This window comes from Suricata suricatta, chromosome 7, assembly GCF_006229205.1.
Source record: "Suricata suricatta isolate VVHF042 chromosome 7, meerkat_22Aug2017_6uvM2_HiC, whole genome shotgun sequence".
Taxonomy (NCBI): domain Eukaryota; kingdom Metazoa; phylum Chordata; class Mammalia; order Carnivora; family Herpestidae; genus Suricata; species Suricata suricatta.
In genome coordinates, this window is record NC_043706.1 from 75,717,220 (window position 1) to 75,729,374 (window position 12,155).

General features: G+C 41.2%; 1 protein-coding gene across 2 annotated transcripts in view; it reads right to left on the minus strand.

Annotated features, from left to right (window-relative positions):
- Nucleotides 1–12,155, minus strand: part of CNR1 (cannabinoid receptor 1) — a 25,206-nt gene continuing 13,051 nt past the window's right edge. For both annotated transcript variants that reach the window (XM_029945390.1, XM_029945391.1), the window contains exon 2: nucleotides 1–5,551. In XM_029945390.1, coding sequence (XP_029801250.1) covers nucleotides 4,070–5,488 — 1,419 coding nt within the window. In that variant the 5' untranslated portion in view covers nucleotides 5,489–5,551 and the 3' untranslated portion in view covers nucleotides 1–4,069. The remainder of the gene's footprint in view (nucleotides 5,552–12,155) is intronic.

Genomic DNA, 12,155 nt, shown 5'->3' on the forward strand with positions numbered 1-12,155 from the left:
TTTATGTTCTTCATGATAATCTAGAATTTTTATTTGATTCCAAGTAACTTTGGACAACAGACATGATGGGATGTTTTCTCTTTGATAAATAACAATTTAATTATATCACTGAAATAAAATATAGGGTGGGCTTAATACATTGTAAATATTATGAAAGTACTACTTTGCTATAATAATTTAGTGACCGAAGCTACATTGAATAACAATCTTACTAGTACTGTGTACAAAGTATTATACAGATTACTGACAAAGATATTGCCGCGGTTGCAAGGATGTTACCAGCTCAACAAACATCTAACAATACGATATTCTTCTAAGAGGAAAAGTAATAATGTTAGATTTACAGACGATCAAGAGTTATGTTTCCCAGTTGAAACATTGGAAATAAGAATCCAGATAGTCTGGTATCTTGATTCCTACTATCACAAGAAAAGGTTTCCTTTCTTGGGGCCTCTCATCCCCAGCAAACTAGTACACTAAGTTTACGTGAAGATAGGCTTTAGGATGCCACAGCAATGTAAAGAAACTCTTCTATCTGAAAATTACTGATTTGTAGGCCACTGCTTAAACATCTGACTTTTTTTTTTAAAACCTATTTACATACATTCAGCCCAAATCAGTAGATAAAATGTTTTGTCTATATTACAATAGGCATTGTTAACATTTCATCAGAAGGCCAATGCAAGACAATTGTTAATAGCCATTGCCCAGCATTTAGGAGATTTTAAAATATCATACAAATATACAGTTAGATTGTGAGAAATCTAATTTTGTGCATGATATTGGTGGTCTCTTTTACAGATGTGGAATGGCAGAAATGAATCAACAGGACAGTAATTAGAGTGCTACTCATCCAGGGCCTAATTTGCATCAGCAGGTTGGGCCTATTGCCTGCACTGTGGGTTCAGGCAGCCCAAATTCCTTGACACTTAATGCCAGATAGACCTGACTCAACAAGATGGGGAGGTGTAGGAATCATCTCGAGTGTAGGCATATGTCTGCAGCTTCTCCCAGATCCATGTTTCTTTTAGGTAAATTTAATATGTAATGGAAAATTAGAGGTTCTTGGAAACAGCCCACCTTGTCTAAATGAAACTATTGGTCTAGGGCTGAAAGATACATCATTACTCTGAAGAAATTGAACAGGTTGGGAATCTGGCCCTTTTTAAAGACATGTGATAGTGAAATGCATGGTCAGGACAACTTTGTAACCCTCAGAGGAATGTAGGTAAGTCTGAGGTTGGACCTTATAAAACTTAATTGAAATTTAAATTATATTTAAGTGAATGGGCCTAATAAGGGACTAGTTAATGAATGATACTAATGAATGATAATTCTAATGAGTATATTCATTAAGGAGAACACTGGAGTCTCTTGGGTTACGAAATGATATTAAAAGTGTCAAAGTGAATCAAAGTAACTGAAATGTTTTTAAATGAAGGTAGTATAACACATATGTGATGATATTTCACAGATATTTCTTAGAATATCAATAAGCACCAAGTTTAGTGCCATCAGCCCCATTGTCCCTTAATTTATTATATATGATTTAGATCTTGAAAGCACAACACACTATAAAATCTACATTGCGTACGCACAAATACAGTTTCAAAAATGAATCCTGGAATTTTTCACAAGTAACAAGAATTTCATCTTCACCAGGTCTTCATTAGCTGTGAGAGGAAAGTTGGTCCTGCCTGGTGAGCTCTGAGACACGGTGATTACTATTCGGGCTAGTGCAGGACAAACGAGTAGCAATTCTTCAGTGGAACCCGACCCCGGTGAGTGTTTGTAAATAATCTTTTCTCTTTCTTCTAAAGAGGCCTTATTCATCCTCCAGGACCCTGAGCCTTCCCCTGCGTATCACAGAGAGGTAAAGTGAAGCAACCAGCAGGCAGATTTGAGCTGTATAGACAGATAGTTAAATGCATCCTGGCTTGGCCCACAGTGCACATTCAGCTGTAGACCATACACTGCACAAAAGACGGCCCCAGTAGGCCGCTCATCCATCTAGAGAGCTAGAAATCACCAGATGAATGCTAGATCTCCACTTCAAACCATGCTGTGCAGGCCTCTGGGTCCTGCAGGAGCCACGCTTTATCTGTTTAAGGAGAAGACTGCTTGTAAGTAAAATCTGTCAGGGTCAAGTGGCCTCTGAAGCAATATTAATGCTTACGGGGAAAGGGCCTAATTCTGAGCACCCACGGCACCATTAAAGAATAGGAGACTGGAGCATAAAAAGGCAGCAAGCCACGCTCATCTTTATACTTCAGCAGATCTTGCTAACCAGGAGCAGGGGAGAGGCCTATTCCAAACCTACCCAGTCACAGCTGGGTCCTGGGTTGTCACCAAGGGCATCTAGATGAAGCATAGAAACAGTCATATGTCATCCAAGCCTCAGTCATAAGTGTGTCAGCTCCTCACTGTCTTTTTCTGTCTCAGCCACTGTCCAACTGGCCTCCTTAGTCACATGGACCAGACCTGGCAGTCCTACTTCAGCAAGCAGGGTACAGTGCTGCTCAAATAGGGTCCCACTGCTATGCACTCAGCTGAAAAAATGTTACCATGGGGTTGTTTTTCTTAGACCCACTTCCCTTCCTATGATTTACATCTCCATGGACTTGGTCGACATTAGGTGCTCAGAAACCAAGACACTGACTTCCCAATACTGACATGGTAAATCCAGACCTTCACTTGCATGTCTGTCTGTGATGATTCCTTGCTAAACACTGGTCTTATGAAATATCTAAAGGTCAATTTAGTAGCACTGACCCAATCTCTCAAGGAGGGGGGAAGGGAGGAGAGTTTCCTGAACATTTACGGTGAGTATTTGTATCAACAAGGTTTCTGGAAGAACTCAATTTTAGAAACTGACTTCATGTGCAAGAGTGCAGTGAGTGATACGGTTTACACTTGGTCACAGTTTTCTCACTTTATGACATTACTGTAACAGTTACAGGATAGAAACACACACACACACATTTATATTCACACTCACACACGGTATAATTTTACTGATCCAGACAATACTTCTTTTCAATTAAGAAAAAATGAAGACTCATTTGGCCACCCAGGCATGAAATCTACTTAAACCTGGAATATAAGAATGCAGTACCCTTCAAGTGAACAGCAATTGCACAGTGGTAACAATATACATTAAGATTGACACATGCTGTCTTAAGAGGTCTAGGAATAGCTAAAGACTAAAGAAAGTCAGAGATATCAGCCAGAAAAGTCAATATGCCTTCTCTCTTCCGTTCTGATTGTAATCCATCACCCGACAGAACAGTAATAGTCCAGAAGATAATAAATGTCCACATCTGAAAATGCAGGGCTAACAAATTGTTAAGTGTCAATGGATTCTGCTCAATACTCTGGATAGTCTTCAAATTCTTCCCGTTGCATTAACAGAAAAATAAACCTTCGTGGTTATTTCAAGGTCAAATTTGAATAGATTGGAAAAAGAATATTAAGGTATCTAAAGTCACGGGCAATGATTTTTTAAAAAGTGATCTCACTGGCACATATCCGCTGCTTGCGTTGCACTGTTCTCATGAAAGTCTACCTTTCAGTTTTGCTGAACTAGACAAATATAAATAACACACGGTAAACACAGATACACATCTCACACGACACAATACATTTTACAAAATAACTCTACTTTAGTACTGTTAAAAATGGACATCTCTGATACTTATGGACAAATACATTTCACATTATAATGAAAGTTGTGGTTACAAAGGCATTACTCATTTGATGGTGTTGTCCTGTGAGTACTTAAACTTCAAACTGTGTAGCCACAGGTTTCTCTTCCATTTCACTGAGACTCCAAAGAAGCTTCAGTCACATAAGCAGCAGGCTTTCCTCACTGTAAACCCCTGAAGAACTGAGTTTCAGTACCTATGCTATTGAAATGCGAGAGAACTATAACTGACCCTGGTGACAATCACCTTTCACTGAGCATGGTAAACTTAAAAAATATAACCGATGAGACGACAGACTCTTCTAGATTTTAAGCTTTAAAAAAAATGAAATTTCTTTTTTCTGTGCTGCCATGAAGGCGTCAGGCTCACAGAGCCTCGGCAGACGTGTCTGTGGACACAGACATGGTCACCTTGGCAATCTTGACCGTGCTCTTGATGCAGCTCTCTGCGGCCCTGTGAACACTGGCTGTGTTGTTGGCGTGTTTGTGCAGGCAGTCCGAGTCCCCCATGCTGTTATCGAGAGGCTGTGCAGTGCCTTCACACGAGGGGAACATACTCCGGAAAGCATGTCTCAGGTCCTTGCTCCTCAGAGCGTAGATGATGGGGTTCACGGTGGAATTCAGCAGGCACAGCATACTGCAGAAGGCGAACACCGTCTTAATAAGCTTGTTCATCTTCCCAAAGACATCGTACACCATAATGGCAAGCAGAGGGCCCCAGCAGATGATTAGGACCACAAGGATCAGAACGAGGGTCTTGGCCAGCCTAATGTCCATGCGGGCTTGGTCGGGCCGTGTCACCTGCACCTTGCCGTCCTCTGACGTGTGGATGATGATGCTCTTCTGGGTGCCGCGCTGAATCATGCGGACTGCGTGGCTGTGAGCCTTCCAGAGAATATACATGTACGCGTACACAATAAACAGCAGCAGCACACTGGTGACCCCGATCCAGAACATCAGGTAGGTTTCATCAATGAGTGGGAAGATGTCTGAGCAGACGGACTGCAGCTTCTTGCAGTTCCAGCCCAGGAGAGGCAGCACAGCAATCACAATCGCGATGGTCCACATCAGGCAAAATGCCACCACGGCCTTGGGCCTGGTGACAATCCTCTTATAAGCCAGGGGCCTGTGAATAGATATGTACCTGTCAATGGCCGTGAGGAAGAGGCTGCCCACTGAGGCTGTGAAGGAGGCGGTGACCCCACCCAGTTTGAAAAGAAACACATTGGGGCTATCTTTGCGGTGGAACACATGGAAGTCAACAAAGCTGTAGACAAAAATGACGCTGCCCAGGAGGTCGGCCACTGCCAGGCTGCCGATGAAGTGGTAGGAGGGCCGGCAGCGGAGGCTGCGGGAGTGGAGGATGACACACAGCACCAGCAGGTTCTCCAGAACCGTAAAGGTGCCCAGTGTGAGGGACAAGACAGCGATGGCCAGCTGCTGGCTGGGGTTCAGAATCATGAAGCACTCCATGTCCATGAAGTTCTCCCCACACTGGATGTTCTCCTCATTCTCCTTGTAGGATGAAAGGGACTTGTTGTAAAATTCAGTAATGTTCACCTGGTCTGCCGGGACTAACTGGGGGTTGTCTCCTGCAGTCATCTTTTCTTGGAAGGGACTTCCCCTAAAGGAAGTTAAAGGAAATTTCTGTGGGAAGTACCCTAATTTGGATGCCATGTCACCTTTGATATCTTCGTACTGAATGTCATTGGAGCCCACGTAGAGGAGGTCTGTCGTGATGGTGCGGAAGGTGGTGTCGGCAAGGCCATCCAGGATAGACTTCATAACCTCCGTCTTGGATTAGGCCAAATTCAAAATGAATGAGAAAGAGACTCGCAGCAGGGAATCCTAACAGGAGGGAAAACAAATAAGCTGAATGGTGAGCAGACTGGGAGAATAACAATAATTTAAAAAAAAAACCTACTGTAACTATCCCAAATGTGTACCATCGTGTTAGTTCATTTCTGTTTCTGAGCCTAGATAAAATCCTTGTCAGATTTAGTCAACAAAATGAGTCAGTCAGTCAGAAAAAGGCCACCCAAAGTTGATGATGTGGTAGCACACACCCGAAATGAATGTTTCTTTCATTATTTAAGCTGTCTGGATTTAAGTCACTGTGTGATCCTGTACAGACTTCCTGATAGTCAAGCTGAAGGAAATGTGTCTTGGGCATGGCATGCACCTCATAGTTAGGAAGCATTTACCACCCTGGCTTCTACTATCACAGACACACAGTGTCCTAATGCTGGTGGGGACGGCGGAGAGCAACATGTCACACAATGTCCGCTCTTGAAGACTCTACCATCTTATCATACAGGTAAGACTGAACATACAGCACAACTCAAGAGCAAGACGGTGTGGAATCAGGAACTGTGTTGTATGGTCTATGGGCTGAGTGTGAAAGAGGAAGAAGAGATATTGAGAACCAGAGGAATAGGTGACCATGGGGAAAGATCTGGATTCTGGCCTGTTTCCATTAGGCAAGTTTCCCCTCCCAGAGGAGACGTTTGGACCAAACTATGGCTGAGGTGAGTTTCAAAAATGTCCACACCAACCAAGAAAGATGTCATGAAGGGTGAACTTGCACTGAGGCTCATGAGAAGACCAAGATCTTTAACCCTGGAAAGCAGTGATGATGAAGAGCGCTTCCTGACAGTGTCCCCCCTGAGTGGTGCAGTGACACAAACATGCTGGGAGACAGGAACGAGGCCTCGATGGAGTCCCAGGCTTCCATGTAGATAGCACAGGAAATGAGAATGACTGAGAAAAGGAGGCAAAGTTTAAGAGCTCTTCAATTCTAAGCTAAGCAATTTGGTTTTGTTTCAAAACAAACAGCCAGAGAATTGATTTTACTATTTATAAATGTTTGTTTAAAATGCGGCTATTAGGCTCTTTTGCTTATAAAGATATTAGAAGTACTGAGTGATGCCTATAATAATTTTAAAGGAATCATAAAAAACAGCATTTCATTTCATAATTGTATTTTTCTTTTTTAAAAAACTTAGCACACTGTATTGGAAGGGGACATGGTTATTGTCTTGAAACAAATTAAAATGTTCTGAGTCCCCCCATTAAAACACAGAGATCCTACCTATGTGACTTAACGATTCATTTATTCACCCATTTGACAAATTATGGAGCACCCACTGTGTGCCAGGCAGCGTGGTAGGTAGGCATAGGGGCGAAGAGCAGTGAGAGAGTCTCTGTCACATGAAGTATGCTGTGCGGCAGAGGACAGACAGCTGACTCCGTAATTAGGATGAGGTGTGGTAGCAGCTGTGACTGGTGATATACAAGACACTGGGAGCAGCCAGTCTAAGGGGCTGAAGGAGGCTTCCCCAAGGAAAGGATGTTTATGCCAAGAGTACGTAGGATTAGTGTGACTGGAGACAGAACATGGAGGCAAATAAAAAAAAAGTTTAAACGCAGACCTTCAGTATCATGCTGTGGGTTTTTGTTGTTGTTATTCTGTTCAGTTAGTAATTTGGACTAGGGACAGTGGCTTAGTGTGGTCCACCTTTCTACATTCTGCCACACCTGAGTCCAGGCTCTCTCTTGAATCAACTCTGTTCTTTGAAAACTTCCATTTGCTCAACAACTCCCTTTACATATGAAAATTTTCACTGGTAATCTGAGGGACACAGGAAATAGCCACAATTTGTGAGAGAGCTGTTAATGGTCCTGGCATATCCTCAAATCTGACTTTTGCCTCTAAGCTCCCACTAAAACACAGCACTTACTGGCCCTGGAAGGCATGCTGCTTTTTGGATGATCACTGCACTCCTTCCTTCTTTCCTCTTAGCTTCCCTCTGTCTGAAAGACGCATTTCCAAGCTCTCTGTTACATTAAATTGCCTCCATTTCTGACACCTCCTTGGCTGGCCCTACCCACCAGACAGAACTAGTTCCCCGTCTTTCTTTCTATTACAGGCCACACTGTATCACTTAGTCATGAGCTTACATACTTATTTACATAAATAGAAAATGATTTCCAAGCACAGGAATGATGTCTTTTTTTCTTATGTGCTTCACCAGCCTGATACAAGATAGCAGATGAGAAAGAGAGGGCTGGTCTCCCTCAGAAATGTTCAGGTGAACCTAATCGTGGCAGTTAAATTTTAGTAACTGTTGTATTAAAGCAGTGATTTAATAATACTTCTTTGTCTTTTCTTAAAATTAGAGGAGAGAAAGGTAATTGATTCAGTGGATATTTGGCCTGGAAACCAAAACCTGAGCCCAACACTTCCTACTGGGAGCCAGTCCAGGACCCGCAGCCCCTAAGTCCTCTAGTCCCAAGGAACTAACACCCCTTTCCCACTGCCCAATTAAAAACTAATTTATTTGAAATTTTGATCATTTCTATGTATATATTACATTCATATGATTCCAAATTCTAAAGGCACAGAAGGGTAGACAGCAAAATCAGCCTCTCTTGTCCCCATGTCCTAGCCACCCAGTTTTCCTTCCTGGTGGCAAGAAGGTCCTTGTTAGTCTTTCCAAAGATATCCCATGCATATTCAAGCAGATTCATTTCCTCCTTGCTTTCTTTTTAACAAATACTAAGATGTTACACATACTTTACCGCTCCTTGCTTTTCCATTGACAAGTATACCTGAAGACAGTTCCACACTGGTCCACGAACCCTCCCTCCATTCAGCAGGTGCCTTACGTATCCACTAGGTGACTGTAACCAGCCTCCTTCTGATGCAGGCTCAGGTTACCGCTTCCTGTTGTTACAGATTGTGCTGCAGCAAATTACCTCCAGTCTGTGCTGCAGCAAATTACCTCCAGATGTGTCTTTTTTCACATTTCTTATGAAATTCTGAATAATTGTATTAAGTTGTCCAAGCTCATACCTTGAACTTACCTTGGACTCCTCTTCCTTGTTGGCCTTTACAATAAGAAGACCACTAAGTCTTGCTGATTTTCCCTTTTTAAGCACTTCTAGGGAGCTTATGTGCAGGTGGCATCCTGAGCTTCTTACCAAATTGCTTATCGTAACCATGCCACCTCCCCTGCCAGGTAAGGATCCAAACTGCTTATCTTTCACAACGGCCCTATGAGCCATTATTATCCCCGTTTCAGATGAAAGGCACAGAGAGGGTAAGTAATTCACCATTCATACAGCTAGTAGGTGGCAGAGCCAGAATGAACCCAGATGTCCTGGTTCTAGAACAATGCTGTCTAATAAACATGTAATGTGGGCCACATAGGCGATATCAAAGTTTCCACTATCTAGGTAAAAAAGGAAATGGTAAAAGGTGAAATTAATTTTAATTATATATCTTATTTAACCCCATGTATCCCAAACATTATCACTTCAACATGTGGTACCAGCCATGTTTGAGGTTCTTAATAGCCACATGTGGCTTGTGACTGCCATATCAGACAGTAGGTGACCAGAGCTGCTTTTAACCTTGATGCACCATCATCCCTTTAACCCAAGCCAGGGTGGCTACTATCTCCCTTCTTTTCCCCATTAGTTCCAACCAGTCAAAACACTAGTAATGAAGAAAATGTTGAATGAGGAGATAGAAGACCAAGATTACTGTGAGACTTATACTTGGGCAAGCAGTTAATCTCTCTAATCTTCAGCATTTCATCTGCAAAATGGGGATGAGGATGATGATGGTGTTGCCTAAATCACAGAAATGTCCTAAAAGTTAAATTTTAAAAAGGTAAAGCACTTAACATAGTGCCTGGCACAAAACTTAAGTCTTCAATAAATATCAATTATTATCATTACTTAGTACTATGACTCTTGCCATAAATTGTTTCAAGATAACACCTTGGGGCGCCTGGGTGGCTCAGTCGGTTAAACATCTGGCTTCGGCTCTGGTCATGATCTCACGGTTTGTGGGTTCAAGCCCCACATCAGGCTCTGTGTAGATAGCTAGCTCAGAGCCTGGGGCCTGCTTCAGATTCTGTATCTCCCTCTCTCTCTGACCCTCCCCTGCTCACGCGCTCTCTCTCTCTCTGGCTTTCAAAAATAAATAGAAAACATTAAAAAATTTTTTAAAAAAGACAACACATTGCCTTATTAGATCCTAGGTTGCTTATTCAATTTTCATTTAAAAAATTTTAACATGTACTTATTTTTGAGAGATAGAGAGACAGAGCATGAGCAGGGGAGGGCAGAGAGAGGGAGAGAGAGAGAAAGAGAGAGAGAGACAGAATCTGAAGCAGGCTTTAAGCTCTGAACTGTCAGCCCAGAGCCCAATGCAGGGCTTGAACTCACAAACTGCGAGATCATGACCTGAGCCAAAGTTGGCTGCTTAATCGACTGAGCCACCTAGGCACCCCTCAATTTTCATTTTTGTCTCAGCACTTAAAGCATGAAGGAAATAGCAGATGAACACAGGAGAGAGGAGGAAACTTTTTTTGGATATCTATTATACTCCAGGTATTCCAGAGATTTTACACATATTCTATCATTAAATTGTCATGACAACTCTATCAGGGCCTTATTTATAATCACCATTTCACAAATAAGGGAATGGAAATGATTAGATGTTAATGTTAATTGTCCAGATGATGAAGAGTTTGTAGCAGAATCCATATCTGTCAGACTCCAGAATTTTTGCTTTTGGTCTTTATGCACTGCTTTCAGAACTAACAGTAACCAGAATAAAGCCATTTTGCTTTCTGTATTATATTGAAGTCTTCTAGCTTCTTACAAACTCAAATTAAGGCATTTTGTCAATACTAATTAAGACTACCTTCTACTGAATCACTATTTCCTATCCCAGCTCATCTGGGTAAATCTGCCTGTTGGCATGGCCTCAAGGATTAAAATTTCAGTATTTGGAAGAGCTATAAAGCTTCTTCAGTGAAGACCAAGGACCACAGACCTTTCTTTCTTAATGCGAACCATGTGTGCCTGTGATTGACTCTGTATTAAGATCACCACACATGTGCTCACAGCTTTCCACTTTAATGCAACCAAGTACTTTCATTAAAACAAACTAACCTGTTAAATTTGAGCCAGAGCATGGTGTGGTTATGATATATAGAGTAATTTCTGTCCAATAACAGCCAACTTTAATGAAGGAATACAGTTTTAAAGTATACACGGAGTTTGTGCAGTTCAAGGATCTTAGGAATGTCAATGTACCACTGTGCACAGACTATTTTAACAGTTAATGGGATCATGATGGGAAAGTGGTCCTCTGCATTTCTTTTATTTCTACATTTGGATTATTACAGTAATTTTCACCTGATTATTTTTTGCATTGAGAATTTTCTTTGAGAGTTCACTAGTAATGTAGTTTAGGCTTTGGGGGGATGCAGCTGTCATTAATTCTGTTTTTGTTTGCTACTGGGAAAATCATAATTGGAAATTTCTAGCAAGATTCGTAGATGCACCTATTAAAGAAGCAGTTGGTTTTTATTACTATTATAGTAAAACAGTGATTGAGTGACATTTAAGGGGATTTTCCTAGGATTCTGTTTTTAAAAATATAATCAACTTGTTCTAGTAATTTAAGCTCTAAATCATACCTTTATAAAATATTTTTATATTTTAATAAATATAAAATAAATATAAAATATTTATTTTATAAATAAAATAAAATATTTTAATGTGTTGAATCTATTATTTAAAAAAAAAACGCTTCAAGTCTTTAGAATGACATCACCCATTCTGTTTGTCCAACTCACTACATCCACACTCGTGTCCCCATCTACCACCCCCAAACTTCTACACTAACTGGCAGGCTACAGTATCATCAAATAAATTTTCTGGGTACATCAGCAGCATGAAGTTTTCCAAAGTCTACCCAGAGTCACATGTTTGTTTCTACAGCCCTTCAGGGTATAAAATATCTGAGTTCTGATTAAGCTGAGTGCTGAGTAACAAAACAAGACTTCAAATAGAGTCCTTTCTATATCGATATAATTAATAGCAGGTTATTTTAGTCTTCATTGACCTACTGAAGACTTTCTTAGTTTTAAAGAGATGTTTTAATAATTTAGACATTTATTGCTGTTCTATCTGGAGTCCGGATCCTTGCAGCTCTGGCCTATGAAGCATCTCTTGAAGAAACAGGCAGTAGGCAATATTTGCTCCCTGCAGGATGTCATGTCTAGTTGGGCAGAAAACCTTCTAGACACATTACAAGGACCAGTGCTCCTGATATAATTATGGACTGTATCAGCCTCCCAGGCTCCTTCTCTAATATCCTAAGTATATAAATGCTTTAAGGAAATGACACCAAGCTCATAGTTTCTAGGCTGATAAGAGTCTGGTATATCAAGCACATGAGTCCCAGGCCCTTGCATAACCCTGTTGTTCTCCCTAATTTCTTTGTAGGCTTTGTGTTCTGCTCTGCCAGCCTTGTAAACGAGGCTTATGAATGGTTCAGGAGAATGAGGGTGCCAGCGGATGTATTTATTATTTTCCATTCATATCTGGGAACAAGTCTGGTTTCTACTAATTTGATTAAGAAAAAATT